The sequence below is a fragment of the Alligator sinensis genome, unplaced genomic scaffold (genome assembly GCF_000455745.1).
Source record: "Alligator sinensis unplaced genomic scaffold, ASM45574v1 scaffold437_1, whole genome shotgun sequence".
Taxonomy (NCBI): domain Eukaryota; kingdom Metazoa; phylum Chordata; order Crocodylia; family Alligatoridae; genus Alligator; species Alligator sinensis.
The window spans coordinates 397,262-416,373 of NW_005842176.1; the positions used below are offsets into that span (position 1 = coordinate 397,262).

At 44.5% G+C, this 19,112-nt stretch overlaps 2 protein-coding genes across 2 annotated transcripts in view; one reads left to right on the forward strand and one right to left on the reverse strand.

The window, feature by feature from the left end:
* LOC102378297 (fatty acid desaturase 1-like) overlaps nt 1-1,784 on the forward strand; it is a 27,625-nt gene extending 25,841 nt beyond the window's left edge. Inside the window, exons 11-12 of the mRNA XM_006026009.3 lie at nt 1-92; nt 1,262-1,784. The exon at nt 1-92 is cut by the window's left edge and continues 19 nt beyond it. Of these exons, the coding sequence (XP_006026071.3) occupies nt 1-92; nt 1,262-1,313 (144 nt within the window). The 3' untranslated portion in view covers nt 1,314-1,784. The remainder of the gene's footprint in view (nt 93-1,261) is intronic.
* A 15,592-nt stretch (nt 1,785-17,376) lies between these two features.
* Nucleotides 17,377-18,812, reverse strand: FEN1 (flap structure-specific endonuclease 1). Its single transcript, XM_014521022.2, has one exon. It carries the CDS (start codon nt 18,788-18,790, stop codon nt 17,642-17,644), a length of 1,149 nt encoding a protein of 382 aa, XP_014376508.1. The 5' UTR covers nt 18,791-18,812; the 3' UTR covers nt 17,377-17,641.
* Nucleotides 18,813-19,112: the final 300 nt, after the last annotated feature.

Here is a 19,112-nt window from a genome sequence, read left to right on the forward strand (position 1 = left end):
AAGGTGGCTCCCTTGGTGAAGTCCCTATGTACTAAACATGGCATCGAGTACCAGTGCAAGTCCCTGATCACTGCCTTTGCAGACATTGTGCGGTAAGACTTGATTGGAAGATTCATTACGCTATTAGATGGGCAGCAGCAACAGCACAGTGGATGGGAGTCAAGGTGGACAGCCGGAGAGAGGGCGAAGATGAGCTGGATACAGTGGATGGAATAGGACTGGATGTTTGAGGGAACAAGGAGTGTTACATGGAGCCTATCATATCTCAGTCACCACCTACAGTCTAGTATTTCTTAGCTTACAAAACCTACATATGGAACTGACAGTTTGCTGCCCCTCTTGTTAACAATGTCAACAGAGAAGCCAAGGATTGAATTATCTGTGGAAACAGAATGCTTCTTTGATTTGAGAAAGTTTCCTTTTGATGAGGAATGAGGTACGTTAGCAGGAACAGCATGAGAAAAACTATATGAGCCACTGTTTTGTCATATAGTTGCTGAGAAGAAGCTGTCCTGATTTCTTGGGAGGAGAGGCAAAGTGCTGTCACAGATCAGAAAATGAGAACAAGCCAGGAGAAAAAGAAAAAAAGGAGGCATAATGACCAGTCTTCACTATGGCATGTAGTGAGGAAGGGGTGATCACACTAGTTCAATCAGTATTAGTCATTTTCTTATAATAGCTATCGTTAATTTTAAAAAGAGTAGGAAGTGATGTAGTGAAATATGCCAGTAGCTCAGATGTGTTCAGTTTAACCATGAACACAGGGTAGTTTGAGAAACCTAATGGAGATAGGTAAAGGAGCAACAAAAGGAGAAGTGAAATACAGTGTTGAGATTTGCAAGATAATGTATGGCTGAAGGAAAAATTGATATATACAGTTTTGGGGATTCCAAATTAACTGTACCAGCTCAAGAAAAGACCTATATATCCTTGTGGATAGCCCATTGAAAGGTCATGCTGGGTGCCCACAAGCAGTCAGGAAACAATCAACTGTGCGTATGTATGAGGTAAGAGATGATAGTAACAATACTAGAATGCTATTATTTAAATCCCAGGGATGCCCTTCGCTTAATTTGTTTGTTGCTGGTAAATGTCATCTCAGAGTTACATTTTAAAATATACGTCATGAAATGAATGTTCTGGTTGCAAAGTCAAGCACATAAAAGTTAAGACTACAGCAGTGTAACTCTGCCTTTGTGTAAGACCATAATTTTTATAATTTTAATTAATTGGTCTGCTTCTCTCTTTCTCTCTCTTGCAGCTCTCTGAAGGAGTCAGGGGAGCTGTGGCTAGATGCCTACCTGCATAAATAACAGTGGTATCATGTAAGGGAACTTCATATAAAGGAGCTGCTAGAAACAAAAGGAATCCAGTCCTGTTAGCTACCACCACAGTACAAACCAAATGTCTTGACTAGTGGAACAGGTTTGCTGAAGAAGTTTGGTCCCAGGAATACAAGTTGTCTTTTTTTAAGTATATTTTCCTTCCCATGCTTGTACCTTTTATTTTCTTTCCAGCTCAGCAATCAGGGCTGTCTTCTTGTTCTCCATTTGTACAGCTCCTGGTACAAAGGCATACTGCTGTCTGAATGGGATTCTGGGGATGCTGTAGGAATCAAGATAATACTAATGGGCAAAAAGACACCATTGTGTGTCTTTGTGCACATTTGTGCAGCAGTAAAGTAGACGTCAGATGTCTACTGACGTCTACTATGGAGAAGGGGTTTGGGGCCTGGACAGGGGTTTGGGGCAGGCTTGCTTATGTATTTAATTCTCACTTTCCAAGCCATAAATTTTTGTCCTAGCTCCTTTGGTCTCTTTTATTCTAGAAACTCTTTGTAGTAGGGAACGGGCCTTAGCAGGCTGCCCTAATAAAATATATCATTTGCCATATTTGTGGAAACTTGCCAGTTCCATCCCTCCATGAAGGAGCCTTGTATGGTTTTGTCTTGATGCAGGAGTTATGTCACCTTTGACTAGCACAATTTAGTGCATCCTCCCTTGGCATATGTAAGCCACTTCCTTCACTGAGCTCGCAGTTTGGCCCTGCCTTGCTCTCAAACCAAGTTCACAGCAGTTTCATTCAGCAGTACTATTGCAGGCAGCTGAGTTTTAGAGGAAATTCTGAGAGACCTCACTTATCTGGCTTGTAGAGTGGGAAGATTTTCTGCACGCTATAGTGTCCCTGGTGTCCACTTTGATGGATGCTTGGCTGGTCAAGATAATGGGAAAAGACATCTACTGTGGACTAGATCTTACTCCATGTGTTACATATTTAAGTGGGTTGATGATGAAGATTTATAGCTTGAATATAGCTATTAATTAACCACTACTAAGTCCTTGTTAAGATAGTAAAAGAAAAGCAAGGGTGATTTGGAGGACAGTGATAGCAACTGAGGGAAGCAGCAAGGGAAAAAAGCAATTTCCAGCCCTTATTTTGCCTAATATTCCAAAAATCAAAAGAATCCCAGAAAGCACCCCTCAGGGGATCACCAACAAATATGCCAATACTCACTGACAATAATTTTGGAAAACACCTGACTGGAAAGAGAATTTTTGAAGAATAAGGAGAATCTTTGAAGTCCATTACCAAAGGAAAATTAGACACTGATAAGTTTTTACATGCTTCTGACTGAAAAAGCAGCCAAAGGTTTTCCAATTAGGTTTCATAGATTCATAGATGTTTGGGTCGGAAGGGACCTTAGCAGATCATTCAGTCCAACCCCCTGCCCTGGGCAGGAAAGATCACTGGGATCAGATGACCCCAGACAGATGTGTGTCTAGTAGGGCTGTACGAAATGGCACTGTTCCGTTTCGACAGAACAGCATTTCGTTCCGAATCGAAACTGCTGTTCCATTTCATTTCGTCGAAACAGTTTTGCTGTTTTGACGTTTTGCCCATGGACTATAATGGGGAAGGTCAAAACAGCCTATAACTTTGTCATTTCTGGCCTGATTTGGATGAAACTTGCAGGAATCGTAGCCCCTTCTGAGGGCATAAAGTCTGCCAAGTTTCAAGGAGATGGGTACAGGGGTTTCAGGGAAACTGCACCTCAAGGTCTTGAAAGCAAAAAAATCATGTCACATGTATGTGTTAAGACACAGCGGAGTCAAAACTGCAGGCATGCTAGCCCCTACTGAGGCCACAAAGCCTGCCAAGTTTCAAAGAGATAGGCACAGGGGTTTGTGGGAAACTGCACCTCAAGCTGCAGACAAGCAAAATTCATGACATGGGTGACACTGTATGTGTCAAGGTGCAGCAGGGTGAAAGCTCCAGGGGTGGTAGCCCCTGCTCAGGCCATGAAGCCTGCCAGCTGTCAAGGAGATAGGTGCAGGGGGAGCCCTGCACTTCTAGCTGCTCACAGACAACACTTGTGACATGGGTTGGTGACGTGTGTGTGTGTGTGTGTGTGTGTGTGTGTGTGTGTGTGTGTGTGTGTGTGTGTGTGTGTGTGTGTGTGAAGGCGCGCCCTCACTCAACTGACACCAAGGCAGAAAGCAGGGCAGTTTAAACAATGCTGCCTTTTATGCAGTTTTTCCATCCCTCCCCCAGAGCACTGGGATTGGAAGGGACCTCAGGAAAGGATGACAGTCCCTGGCCAGCTACACAGTCAATAATGAGAACGCTCCTCCTCCCCCATATGACCTTTACCTTAGTTTGTTTCCCTGCAGGCAAGCCCACCTTGAGCTTCAAAACGTGAAACGTTTAAAAAATTTTGAAACATTTCAACTTTCCTTGTTTCGTTTCGAGGCTCTTTCGAAGCTCTCTGTTTCGTTTTGCTGTTTTGAGCTCAAAACAAGTCAAAACAGCACCGAAACAAAATTGCCAGTGAAATTTCGCACAGCCCTAATAAGCAATTTCATAGATTTTCATAGACATTAGGACTGGAAGGGAACCTCGAAGATCATCAAGTCCAGCCCCTTGCCCCAGGGGCAGGAAGTCAGCTAGGGTCAAAGGATCCCAGCAAGATAAGCATCCAAACACTTCTTGAATGAGTCCAGAATAGGTGCCTCCACCACTTCTGGAGGGAGCCTATTCCAGGTCTAGGGGGCTCGGACAGTGAAGAAATTTTTCCTTATGTCCAGCCTAAAATGGTCTTGGAGGAGTTTATGACCGTTGCTCCTTGTTTTAGCTTGAGGCACTCTGGTGAACAGACGTTCTCCCAGATCGTGATGTACACCCCTTATATACTTATAAGCAGCCACCAGGTCCCCCCTGAGCCTGCGCTTTTCTAGGCTGAAGAGTCCCATGGCTCTCAGCCTTTCTTCATAAGGCCTATTCTCCTGCCCTCTGACCATGCACGTGGCTCTCCTTTGGACTTTCTCAAGCTTCTTGACATCCTTCTTGAATTGTGGAGCCCAGTATTGGATGCAGTACTCCAGCTACGGCCTCACCAAGGCCAAGTACAGTGGGAGGATGACATCCTGAGATTTACTTGAGAAGCATCTATGGATGCAAGCCAGAGTATTGTTTGCTTTGCCAGCTGCAACATTGCATTGGTGGCTTATGTTCATCTTGAGGTCAGTCATGACCTCCAAGTCTCTTTCAGTCGTGGTGCTAGCAAGCATAGCACTGCCGAGCCTATAAGTATGCTGTGGCTTTTTTCTCCTGAGGTGGAGTACCTTACATTTATCCATATTGAACGTCATCATATTTGTTCATTTACTAAGCTTATTCAAGTCAGCCTGGATCACTAGCCTGTCCTCAGGTGTGGACGCTATGCCCTAAAGTTTAGTGTCACCGGTGAACTTAGCCAGTCCGTTTCTGACACCAATGTCCACATCATTGATAAAGATGTTAAAAAGAAGCGGTCCAAGGACAGAGTCTTGGGGGACGCCACTGGTCACAGAGCGCCATGATGATTCACTTCCATCAGCTACTACTCTCTGGGTCCGACCTCGGAGCCATTTACCCAGCCATTGGACTGTGGTGAAGCTGAGGTCACAGTTGGCCAATTTTTCCGTGAGGAGGTCACGGGACACCAGATCAAAAGCTTTTTAAAAGTCCAAATATATGACATCAATCTCTTCTCCCTTGTCCAGGTGATGTGTCACCTGGTCATAGGAGGAGATGAGATTGGTCAGACAAGACCTACCCATGACAAACCCATGTTGGCTGTCCCTCAGGATGTTGCCTTTGGCCAGCTTATCCAGAAGGGTCTTCTTGATAATTTTCTCCAGAATCTTACCAGGACTTGAGGTCAAGCTGATTGGCCTGTAATTCCCAGGATCTACTTTCTGCCCTTTCTTGAAGATGGGTACCACATTGGACTTCTTCCAGTCTTCAGGTATTTCATCTGAGCTCCACAAGTTTTTGAATATTTTTGCCAATGGTTGGGCTATGACACCTGCTAACTCCTTGAGTACTCTAGGGTGTAATCTGTCAGGACTAGCCGACTTGAACGTGTCTAGCCTCTCGAGGTATCCTTTACTAAATCAACACCGATGCTGGGTATAAATATGCCCTCACCCTGGCAGTCCCACATCTTGCTAGGCAGGGTGGTCCCATGGGACTAATGAAAGACTGACGCGAAGTACTCATTGAGCACATTGGCCTTTTCCTGAGTGTCGGTTATCAGCTGTCCCATTTGGTTTAGCAGGGTTCCAATGTTAACCTTGCTTCTTTTCCAACTCCCTACATATCTGAAAAAGGACTTTTTGTTATCCTTGATATGTGTAGCCAGATGGAGCTCAGTTGCTGCCTTGGCTTTCCTGATCCACTCCCTGCAGGTATGGACCAGTGCTGAGTACTCCTCCTTGGTGATAATTCCAGCCTTCCATCCTTTATAAGTCTCTCTTTCGAGGCGTAGGAGGTCCTCAGGTTCCCTGCTGAGCCAAGGGGGTTGCTGCGCCCTTTTGCTACCCTTCCTCCGAGATGGGATGGCCATCCCTTGTGCTGTCAGGATTGCTCCCTTGAGGAGCAACCACTCCTCTTGGACTCCTCTGCCTGTCGAGTTGTGGTCCTTTAGGGCCTTGACAATGAGCCTCCTGAGCTTGTCAAAGCCAGCTTTCCTGAAGTCAAGGACTTCTGTATTGCTGACTAACTTGCCAGCTTTGGATAGTAAAGGTGATTAGCTCATGGTCACTGGCACCCAGCTTTCCATCGATTCTTAGGTCACTGACTAGATCATCCCCTCTGGCCAGTACTAGGTCCAGCAACGCTTTATCTCTCATCGGCCCATAGACTTCTTGGGTCAGGTAGAGCTCATCCACGCACGTGAGGAAGCTTTGCGACCAGTCGGATTTGGCCGAGTGCTCTTCCCAAGAGATGTCTGGATAGTTAAAGTCTCCCATGACAACCATGCACCAAAAGCGTTCCGCCTCAGCAAGTTCCCTGGCGAATTCCTGGACCAGCTCTTGTTTCTGGTTTGGAGGTCTGTAGTAGATTCCTACCATGATGTCCCCTGTGCCACATTCCCCACGTATTTTAACCCAGAGAGACTCCAGTCATCCTTCCTGGGTGCCAGTGTTAATTTGCAGGGAAGTGTAGCTGTCCTTGACATGGAGAGCTACACCCCTACCCCTTTTATCTGCACGATCATGCCTGTACAGGGTATAGCCATCTATACCTGTGGCCTAGTCATAGGTGGAGTCCCACCAGGTCTGTTATCCCTATGATGTCATAGTCGTTCTTGTTTAGCTGGAGGACCAGTTCCTCCTGTTTATTCCCCAAGCTCCTGGCATTGGTATACAGGCAGGAAAGTGTCCCATTGAGGGTCCATGCCTTCCCCACAGATCGTTCCAGGGCTAGGGTAGGGGTGGGTTCCCTGAGTGCCTTAGCCTGCTGGATTTACAAAGGTTTCCCAGTGGGCTTGCAGTGGCGGTAACCCCCGCATCCCTCAGCAGGCTCAGTTTAAAGCCTGGTCGAGCTGGCCAGCCAGTCTGGCTAACAGCCTCCTTCCCAGCGGAGTGAGGTGGAGGCCGTCTCTCCCCAGTAGACCACCGCTTCTCTCACCAAGGAGCAGACTGTGATCGTGGAAGCCAAAGCCAAAGCCTTCACGATGACAACAGCACCACAGTCTTTGGTTGAGTACCTTGAACTGTTTCTCCCTCCTCAGCCCAGTTCTAGCTTCAGGTCTTCAGCTGCCTGTTCTTGCAGCCAGCTCACCCTACGCAAAGATCTCCTGGCTGACAGCATGTGCAACCATTTACCCTGATGGGCCTCTCCCCTGCCTGGGCACCAGGGCTTTGCCATTACCTGGCCTATCCAGCTGCAGCTTTTCTTCTTAAACAGCAGCCTCCAGCTCTGTTACATGAGGGATCTCATGGAAGAGTACACAGCAAACAGTAGTCTTCAATCACTGATAGGTGAACAGCAAGCAGAAGTCTTCAAGGTCGGATGTTTGTAATTAAAAGTAACCAGTTTAGATATCAAGCTAAGCTAACTTAAAACTTCGAAGTTAGACCACAGGCTTGGTCTTCTTCAATTCCTAATTTATATTCAGCACTTAAATGGAACTGAGAAAGGTAAAACAAAAATGATAGAATTGTAGGGTTGGCAGGAACATTAGGAGATAATCTTGTGGAATCAGAAAAAATATATGCCTTAAACTTTGACTATTTTAGTTACAAGATGACATAACCGCTTTGTGGAGAATTGCTGGCTCTGTATAGTAAAACAGATAAGAGAAAGTGTTTGTTCTTTGTAACTCCTCTGCAACTGCTTCGCTCACCGCGGCCTTGAAGATAGCAAAAAGTATGTACAACTCTGATTTGCAGGTGCAAGAAGGAGGTTTGTGAACTAACCTCGCCTCCCCCATTAGTTCCCATCCTGATTACAGCAAAGAAATAATAAAGTAACATTATAGCCGCTTTTCATGCTAATTTCACTATATGATCACGTGAGTTATAAGCAACTGTTAAAAAATATATCAGCCTACTGATTTTGTTCTTGGGGGGAGACCCCTTCCAAGTGCTTGGGAAATCCATGTCACTTTGGAATCCCCCCTACAGCTGTAGTTTCTTTTAAATAAAAGCTTCTGCTGACCTGACCCAAAAGTATGCTGCGTGTGTTTCCACGACAATCTAGTTCAACATTGTGCTCTGGGCAGGATCATCCCTGACTAAGCCATCCCAGCCAAGTGTCCGACTGCTTAAAAGTCAGTCTATACATGCAAATCTGCTAATCTAAAGGAAAACTCAAGAAAATAAAACCCCTCTTAAAGAAGAAAACTAAATTTCTAAGGCTAAAATATTTAAATAAAAAATGCAGGTAGAAATCTAGAAGCAGTGTGGGAGCTACCCAGTTTATTTTTATTGCACAAAGTACAGCATTGTATGACTACCTGCCTCAGGGCAGGTTTCATGTGTATGTGCCTGCTGTGATGTGCTCCTGGCCGTGAGAGAACCAGTGCACTCTCAAAGGTGGGGTGGCTGAACTGGAGCAAATAAGGGAGGCAGACAGTTTCACAGATGAGGCTTTCAGGGATACAGTAAAGCAGTTCCACCTCCGTTGTAGCAGCCCCTATTCTGCTAAGAAGGAAGTGAGTCTCTGAGAAAAAAGGCATCAAGATGGGGAGAATGGAAGTGATCCCTTAGATGGAACTCACTATTGAGTTGATGTTATAGTATCTTCTTGCACTGAGGATAGTCCTCTAGTGGAAAGGACCTCACAAAATAGGAACAGGTGACAGTAATAGGGAATTCAGTCTTTATGCGTATAGGTATCTGTGCTAGTGTCATCCAGGAGGACCTCATGGTGACTCACCTGCCAAGTACAAAAAGTTAGGGACTTCACAAGATGTATAGATAGGATCCAAGGGGTACTGGGGAGGAGCCAGTAAACATGGTCTGTGTGGGTATCAGTGACAAAGGGGAAACATAAGAGAGAGTTCCTGGAGTCTGCCAGCCTAAAATTTAGACTGCCGCATAGAAGATTAAGTCGAGGACCTCCATGGTAGCATTCTCTGAAATGCTACCAGTTACTGCCCAGGTTCTTATTTGATAGGCAGAGACAATGGTGTAGAAAGGAGAGGTTTGGGTTTATTAGGAACTGGGGAACATTTTAAGACAGGAGGAGCCTATTTAGAAAGGATGGGCTCCACTTGAGCCAAAATAGAACCAGACTTCTGGCACTAAAGTCTTGAAAAGGTTATAGAAGAATTTTAAAACTAAAATCTGGGAAAGATGGCAAGTATGGAAGAGCACATGCTACAGAGTAATGTAAACCTCAAGGGGGACATCATATGATTTTTGGACCCCTTTGAAAAGAATAGGAAGGAAATAGAAAATGCAAATGCAGGTGATAATGAGGCTAGTCCAAACACTCAGCATCCCAGACAAATAGCACACAAAAAACACTCAACTAAGCAAAAACAACATTAACAAGCACTTCTGTAAAATGCAAGAAGCCTAAAAAATAAGATGCATGAACTGGATTCTTGACATTTAAGCTGCTGACAGACATGGGGGAAAAAATGAATATGCGGAAGAGAAAGCGCATCAGTTTGACCCAGCTCCCCAGCATCTGTATAGATCATGCACTTCAGCAAGACATTTTGGTGTTTTTATCTAATAACTGATTCAATCACCTATTAGATAAAAGCACCAAAAAGCCCTGCTGAAGTGCACGATCTATACAGGCGCTGGGCAAGCTGGGTCAAACTGACATAGTTCCTCTTTTGGCCATGTGCTGTGCTCAGTGTGGGAACCATTGATCTGAAAGTAAAGTGCTGGGGGGGTTTCCCCCCCCCACGTCTGTCTGTGGCCTTCATGGTGATAATGATATAATAGTCACTTCAGAGATTTGGTGGAAGAATGATAACCAATGATACTGTGATAACAGGGCACAAACTATATAAATTGACAAAGTGGGAGGTCAGGTTGAGGAAGTGACGCTGCGTGATAAAGATAGCACAGACATCAACAGCACAAACTTAACTGAATGGAAAAGTTCTATAGAATCTGTGGCAGAAAGTCTATGCTTGAAGAAGAGGAAGAAAGTATTAGTTTTGCACTACTGACCACCTGATCAGGATGGAGACAGTGATTATGAAATGCCAAAGAAGAGTAGAATAGTTATGAAATGGGATATACAATAATAATAGGAGACTTCAACTATCCTCAGAGAGACTGAGTAAATACACCACTGGGATGACATGCAGAGATAAATTTCTGGATACAACAAATGACTGCTTTCTAGAACTCTTGAATCCCACAAGTAGCAATTTTAGAGGTATTTCTGAGCAACACAGAGAACCTGGTTCAAAAGGTTCACAAATGTAGACGAGCACTTTGTAACAGTGATTAAAATATTAAATCCAACCTCTTAGCAAGAGGGAGCAAGCCAGAGATAACAAAGGTACAGAAGGTGAGCACAGGGAATTTAGGCTGTAGGAGAGAAGTTAATGAATTCTTTGCATTGGTCTTTAGTGCAGTGATGTTGGGGACATTCCCACACTGGAAGTTTTTCCTAGCAGATAAGAGTGTCAAATCAAATTGAAGTGACAAAAGAGTAAGTTTTAGAACAAATTTTAAAAAAATCATTATTAAGTCACTGCAACCAGATGGCATTCCCCTGAGAATTGTGAAGGAACTCAAATGTTAAATTGCAGAACTGCTGGCAAGAGAATCTAACCTATCATTAAAAATAGCCTCTGTGCCAGAGATCTGGTGGGTTGCCAACATAACATTCTCTTCACGAGGAACTCTAGTGGTGACCCTCGAAACTACAGACGAATGAGTCTCATTTCTGTGTGGCAAACTGGTAAAACTCTATAATAATAAAAAAAAAAAAAATCAGCAGTCATAAAAATAAATATGATATTCTGGGAAAAAGTAAGCATGCTTTTTTTCAAAGGGAAATCCTGTGTCACCAATCTGCTGGAGTTCTTTGAGGGTGTTCACAAGCATGTGGGCAAGAGGATTAGTATATTTGGAATTTCAAAAGCTTTTGACAATGTCCTTCAACAAAGGCTCTCAAAAAAAAAACTGAGTTGCCCTGGGATTGGAGGGGAAGTCCTTTTATAGAAAGCTGCTTTTTTTTTAAAAAAAAGGGGGGAAAAAGGGAAGTACTAAGTTGTCATTTTTCAGGATGGTGGGAAAGCTAAGCCTTCTCCTGTATGGTCATAACAATAGACATGAAGAAATTAAATGAGCTGTAGCCTATGCAACCTAGCCTCCACCCCCCTCCTCTCTTCCTTCTTTCTCCCTTTTTCTTTTCTACCTCCCTTTTCCTGCTTCCTTTCTCTCTTCTCCACTCCCCCCCTCCGCCCCCCCACCATTGGATGCGGTCATCTTCACTTGTGAAGGATGAACAACATTCTGTAAAAAGGTGGTAAAGTCTGCAAATATCAGACCAGAGAAGTCTATAAGAACCAAGACTGGTGAATGGCAGAACCATCACAAGATAATTCATGATGCAAGGAAACATTTGAAAACGGTAGAGAATAATGTTGAAAATATGATGGTGCCATTATTTTTAAATCATTGGAAGGCCCTTATCTTGAAAAGTGCATCACAGAAATAAATTGTGCTAAAAAACATGAGACATTTTTATTTCTCCTGTCTACCGTGAAGAAAGATTAAAAACATAAGATTTACCTTAAAGAGAAGACAGAGAAGGGCCATCAGAAAAATATATGGAGAATTATCAGCCAGGTTGCCATGAAGTCCTTTTACTGTGTAACATTAGCATTGCTAGTTGTGCAAATACCTACACTATTCACAAGATAAACCCTGAGTTTCAAATAGGAATCCATAGTGTCAAAAAAAATTTTTTGACCTATTGTGGTCTTTCTGAATTCTTTGCAATAGAAAAAATATTGCTCCATTAGTTTTTCCATAATCAAAGAACAAGGGAAACCTAAGATCTAGCATTTTCTGAGGGGGGATCTTGTGTCTAACAAGGGATGTCAAGCAGTGGTGCTCAACCTTCTGAGCCTACAGGTGCAGGGCTGGTCCACAGGCCAAATTAAGCCCCATGCCAGGACTGGACCCTGTGCCTGGCCCCTGGAGGCACAAGTTGGGCCCTGGGGCTCCACACTGGCTCTGCCCAGACACTGCACACCAGGATCAGGCCCTGGAGTTCCACACCTGGCCCTGCATGCCAGGATTGGGCAATATATCATCCTGCACACCCAATCCAGCGCTTAGGGCTATGCTATCCAACCTCCAGGGCTCCCCACAGGTCTAGAAATTTGACAGGAAGGAGCCAGTACCACTGCCCCACCACCAAACTTTCAGACTCATAGACAGCCCTCTACAGGCTGGATGATGCAGCTCCACAGGCAAGATCTGGCCCACATGCCAGAGTTTGAGCACCCCTGCCTTAGAGCAATCACAGCTATTCCTGCATACTCTGTGGTAGTTGTACCTCAGGATGGTGGTTGGGATTGGTCTGACGCAAGAAATTTGTGTTTCCTATGACTTTTCTCTTCATATGAAAATAATGAGAAGACAGAATTGGCTGCTTAGGTGTGAGAGTCTCTTCAATTCTGCCATGAGGGTGGGAAAAAGGTACAAAGGCACAGACAGAAAAAAAACCCTTGAAAACTAGCTATTAATCTGAAACTGAACAGCAGGATTGTAAGAGGACAAAAACCATTCTTCAGATGATGTGGGGAGTCATGGATCCAAGCCTTCCCAGCAACCTGATGGAAACTCATGCTTCACTCTGTCCTAAAATATCAAGAGATACTTAACACAACACAACCCAGCCCACAATGAGGCAATAGGTCTCTATATGCATCACTCCCACAAGTTGAGTGATAAGCAAAGAAGCATTTAGTGCACCACTTAGTGTTTCTTATTACATAGAGTACATTATGCAAAGATTTCTGCAGTTATTTCATAGACATCAGGGCTGAAAGGGACCTCGGAAGATCATCGAGTCCAGCCCCACACCCAAAGGGCAGGAAGTCAGCTGGGGTCATAGGATCCCAGCAAGATAAGCATCCAGTTTCATCTTGAAGGTGTTCAATGAAGGCGCTTGAACCACCTCCGGTGGCAGGCTGTTCCAGACCTTGGGGGCTCGGACAGTAAAGAAGTTCTTCCTTATGTCCAGCCTAAAACGATCTTGAAGTAGTTTGTGACCATTCGACCTCGTCATCCCTTGGGGCGCTCTGGTGAACAAACGTTCCCCCAGATGCTGGTGGTCACCCGTGATAAACTTGTAGGTGGCCATCAGATCGCCCCTGAGCCTGCGCTTTTTCAGGCTAAAGAGCCCCAGGGCTCTCAGCCTGTCATCATAGGGTCTGCTTCCCTGACCTCTGATCATGCACGTGGCTCTTCTCTGGACTCTCTCAAGCTTCTCCACATCCTGCTTGAATTGTGGAGCCCAAAACTGGACACAGTACTCCAGCTGCGGCCTCACTAAGGCCGAGTACAGGGGGAGAATGACGTCCCGGGATTTGCTTGAGAAGCATCTATGGATGCAAGCCAGCGTTTTGGTCACTTTACTAGCCGCCGCATCCACCATCAGATTCTCGTCCGCCCACTTGCTGAGCCTGTCCAGGTCAGCCTGGATAACCTGCCTGTCTTCTGGTGTGGATGCTTTGCCCCAGAGGTTGGTGTCATCGGCGAACTTGGCCAGTTCTGATCGCTTCTGACTCCAGTGTCCACATCATTAATGAAGATGTTGAACAGTATGGGTCCAAGGACAGAGCCTTGGGGGACCCCACTGGTCACAGGACACCACGATGAGTGACTTCCATCGATTACTACCCTCTGGGTCCGACCCCGGAGCCAATTTTCCAGCCAGTGGTTCGTGGAGGACCCAAGGCGACAATTGGCCAGTTTCTCCAAGAGGCGATCATGGGACACCAGATCGAAGGCTTTTTTGAAGTCAAGATATATGACATCAATCTCTTCTCCCTTGTCCAGGTGATAGGTCACCTGGTCGTAGAAGGAAATGAGATTGGTCAAGCAAGACCTACCCGCAACAAACCCGTGCTGGCTATCCCTTAAGATGTTGAATTACGCCATCCAGAATTTAAATGCAAAATACTCTAGGCACTACAGCGATGGCTTCCAACACAGGAATTGAAGTGCAGCCCCCATTACAGATATAGAAGACAAAATTAGCCCCACATACCTACAATATGCACAGTAAAGGCAAGTTTCACTTAGTGTGGGAAAACTTTTTCAATGTCTTGACTTACGAGTATTTAAAATATAATTGTTGGTAATACATTATAAAGCAGGAAAGTGTAAACGGAGAGGATCAAAGCGAGACCTGCAAGGCAGAGGTGGCTAGTCCCCTACCAAATGTGAAAATTAGGCTAGAAGGCAGATTTAACTTCATCTGTCATTTGAACCACCCTGGGGATAAGGAGCATAAACAGTTGTGATTCCTCTATTTATTGCTTTTAAGACAGAGGAACTAATAGAGGAACATCTTTTCATAACCTATACTATTTCTACTGTACTACTACAATTAAACATTCAATTACTCCCAGGTCTGAGTGTGAACTGAGACTAAATACACCTAGGCTGAGTGAAGGCTAACCTGTACTAAGTGCAGTTGCCTCCTTCTTAGACACTAGCACCATCATGTGGCCAATTTTTGTCACTCGAATTTGATTTAAACGTTTTGCTAATATGAATCTCACTTATGGCAATTAATAAAACAGATGATCACAATTTTATTTAAGGAAATATCCAATAATAAAGCTAGATTCTGACCTTGTTTTGCTTACCAGAACATTTTGGAGAATATAAATCCTAAGAAATGTCTACAGCCGTTTTTGAACTACACTTTCTTGTTAATAAATCTTTCAGTATGTTAGACTCAAGACCCTTTGTCATTTTGAAATTGGAACTTGTGTTTCTTAGTCACAAAAGTACTTTTGAAAATTCTATTCTGTCCCAGCTATTTGAAATAATCTTGTCATAGCAATAAAGATACAGGAATCCCGAAAGATGATGTGACATCAGTCCCTATTTTATCCAACTATTTAATGTATGCAATATACGTATGAGTATATGCATGCATTTCATTTCACGTACATAGCTTTGAGATACTTTTTGGAAAATTGCTATAACTTGGCAAGGCATTTGCAAGAGAATTCTGCCTCCTGCTTCCCTTGGTTATTATAACACCTGAGAGACAATTGTTTACATGTTTAAAAAATCCTAAAAAGCTGCTTGTCCTAGAAAGGCCAAATGTCCTGCATTTGGCAGCCTTCAATAGGTCCTAGCAATTTTGGGCGCATTTACACAAGATGCTATAGCACAGTAGCAACAAGCAAATGCGCCGTAGCTGGTTGCTATAGCACAGTAGCATTGCCAGGCACTAACCATATGGCGATGATACTGTACAGTAACTCGTTGCTACTGAGCAGTAGAGACAGGAAAAAAATACATGCGGCAACAGTACTGTGCAATAAAGCTGGTTACTGTGCAGTCATTTAGTACTGGCTTATGCTAGTACTAAATGACTGCACCGTAACAACTGTGCAGTCCACCACTTATGTAGACACAGTCACTAAGTCGGACTTGTGCTAAAGTAAAATTGCACTGTTTGACACAGAGACACGCAGCAAACGGGAGGATATTACAGGGGCCAAAACAAAAGGATGAAAGAGACCACTGTATCAAATAATCAAGATGTCAGAACTCAGGAGATTGACTTCTCACTTTGACATACCAGTGACCACAATAATTCTGCTGTCAGGAATATGTTTCATCACAAGAGCTCAAAATACAATGCATTTAAGTAATTCAGTCTTATAGTTCCTTTGTAAAATCACTGTCATCACCAAAATGGGCAGAACCAAGATTCACAAGACTTGTAAACCAAGAGACACAAGAGCCAACACAACAGTATCAGAACTAGGTCTCCTAACACCCAGTCCCATGCTTACATGCTACATCTGTGCTCTTAGTCATGAAAGTCACTTCACCTTTACCAATAATTTCTGCGTTTGCCATACAGACAGTCCTCATACTTTTGACACAATTGGTTCCTGAAAACGGCATCTGAAGTCGAAATGTAACTTGGAACTGATTTTCCCTTAGGAAACAATGTTATAAATGGGGGATTGGTTCCTGAAGCAAGACCCAATACCCTATTCTCACCAAAAATAACCCAGAATGTTGTACTCAATCAATTATAGATGAGTATTATAGCTACATCACCCAAGGAACCTTGTCTGTCTATAGCTACATTAATGTATTTATATTGTAAATAGCAATCATATTGATTTGGAAGGACTTCTTTGAGGTGTCTTTGCTGGACTTTTTGAAGGGTTCTTGGCTGGAGTCTTCTCAGGAATCTTGGCTGCAGGTTTTGCTGGAGTCTTGTCTGCTTTCTTAGTGTCCAAGGAAGTTTGGACAGATGCTCTCCAGGGAGATGAGCAATGCAGCAAACTTGTTCGCTGGCGTGGCATCGGATCAAGCATTTTAAAGTCAAAATTGACTTCAGAAAGTTGAAACAGGGTGTCAATTTATAAACGTTTATAAAAGTGCAAAACATTGTAGCTCGAAATATTGTAAGTCGAGGACTGCCTGTAATGGGGCTAATGTTAACCTACCTCAGGTTAGACAGTTAGACCATATTTGTATGATGGAAATACAAACTGTATTAAGCAACCTATAAAGCTTAGAAGCAGTGGCATAAGGAAAGAGCAAACATCTTTCCATATACCATAGCTCTTTCACAGGCAACCTAGAAGTCCCAAGAAAACTGGGAGCAAGGATGATGGTCAAGATTATTCATATACAACTTTTATTCCAATTTAGCAAATTTTTCCTCTCTATTCCTTAGTTATGAGCTTGCATGAAACACCCATTTTCCACATGAATCAACAACTGAACAGTTTTCCATTCGCAGGTTTATTTAAAGCTGACTTCAAAAATTAAAAAAATAAAACCTAGTGACAAGAATCAAGCTTGGAAAGTTGCCATTCATTCTTAGATCCTCCTGGTTTATACACTGGGACCAAACCAACACAATACTGGAATCTGGAGTGTAATCAAAATAATCTGCACAAAGGCTTTAAACATCAGTCATTTTTATAGGAGAAAAATGTTAAATTTCTCACTTCTTTGAGTAATCAATTAAAACAAGGCATTTCGCTTTTTCTCTAGTTCTAATTTGCGTTTCAGGCATTTCTTCTCCCATGTTCTGTTTCAGTCTTCATCCCTCCCATGCTACAGTTCTTTGGGTGAAGTTCTGGGCTTTCTGAAGAGAAAGCCTCTTTCCTACATTTAGATTTGGTTTGCTTTCTGGCTAGTCAACACTACTTTTTCAGCATGACTGGAGATCAAGGCTATATACTGCTTCCCAAGTGCATGCTCTATGCAGCATCCTCACTGCCTGTGGGCCTCAAGACTAAGTCAGTTTAAAAGTAATGAACATTGTTACTGGATTGCTAGTGAAGCTCGCTCAGCCCTGGTTTGTCCTATGCTCATACTTTTAATTCCTCCCAGTCTCTGATTTTTTAAATCCACCCTTCCATCAGAATTGTGGCCACACTGTTGCTTGTTAGAGGACTCTTATCTAATTTGCTAATCTAGTCCTGATGGGGAATCACTATGTACAGGAACAGAAGCATAGGCATCATCAATCCCCACCCCCTCCTCCCCCCTTCCCGCTGGCAGGGCATCATTTAGAGCAACACACACAAGGATTTTCTACCAAATTTAAAACTTGTGGAGAACGTGGAAGCAGAAAAGAGCAAGCAGAGTTTTGGAAAGTCCAACTATTTCCCCCTTCTGAACTTTGCTGCAACTGCAGCATTGCCCTTTGCTTTCTTCTTGGTTGGTCCCTTGGGCTCTGGCTCCTTTCGCTTAGCTGAAGTAATGGAGCCAGTCACCTTGAAGAAGTCATCCAATCGGCCCTGAGTGCTACCTTGGCGGCTCTTGCTTAACCTCTTGATCCCATTGCGGATCCGTTCTTCATTGAACTGCTTCTCCCCACACATAAACTGGACAAGACCATCTTCATCAGGCTCACCCCACTTTAACTCCACAGCCTCAGGGTCTACCACATCAGGCTGCAAAAAGAGGTGTTGGGCTTCCTTGTGCAGCCAGTTCTCAGGAAGAGGGTACTTCTTGGTGTCTATGTGCTCCATGATCTTCTCAATGGTTTTATGTTGCTTGATGAGCTCAATGGCACGCTTGGGCCCAATACCACGGATGCTTTCACAGTAGTCACAGCCCAGGAGAATGCACAGGTCCACAAACTGCTCCCACGTCAGGTCCAGCTCCTGCAGGATGCGGTTCAGGTGGAATTCTTGGATAGGCAGTTTCTTGGCCTCGCTAGCTGTGAGGTGTCGCATGAGCACTGGACTGCCAAAGGTCAGGCAGTCCATATCCTCAGTGGCAGCTGCATAGACTTTGCCAGCTTTCACCAAGGTGGCACAGCTGGCTTCAGCCTCGCCCGGTGCTTCCACATAAGGGATGCCCATCAATGACAGCAGCTTCTTGCACTCATCATTATGCTGCTTGGTTACCTTGACCAATCTCTTGCTGAACTTCTCAACGTTCTCCTCCTCACCTGCCTCCTGGGCCTCCTGCAGCTGCTTCTCTGCCTCAGCACGGCGCTCACTCCGCTTGGCCAGTTCCCCTGACTTCAGCTGGGGGGGCTTGCCATCAAAGACGTAGACCGGCTTGATGCCGTTCTCCACCATGCGGATGGTGCGATAGAACATGCCCATCAGGTGGCTGGTAGTCTCGCCCTCCTCGTTGTGCAGCACATCAGCCCCCTGGCGCACGGCAATCAAGAACTGGTAGATGCTCATGGAGGCGTCAATGGCCACCTTCCGCCCGAAGTAACTCTTGATGTCATTCTCCCGGATGGCACTGGGAACCACGTCTGCAATCAGCTTGGCCAGGCCATGGATTCCCATCCTGGCAACAAGAAATAGGGAAGTGAGAACAGGAGCAGCCCTGGGGCCACATTAAGTTTCTAAGGACCACGGGCTCGTGCAGAACAAATGGAGCAGGCCAGGCCTCATGATGAGGCCTCGTGGTGACATAAGCACCGCTGCCATAGCAGAGGTGCTTCACTTGCACCAGTGCCCTGGTGTGCCAGGAGCAGATGGAGGGGAGGGGGGTAGACAAGGAAACTTGCCCTGCCCCCTTCAATCCCCCCTTGCAGGAACACAGGGAGGACCTATATAGGAGAGGAAGCCTCACCACCAAGTGCTGGGTTAGCCCTTCCCCACCTTT

What these genes read in the sequence shown, in the direction of transcription:
- FEN1 (XM_014521022.2), bottom strand. Translation starts at nt 18,790, where the DNA reads ATGGGAATCCATGGCCTGGCCAAGCTGATTGCAGACGTGGTTCCCAGT.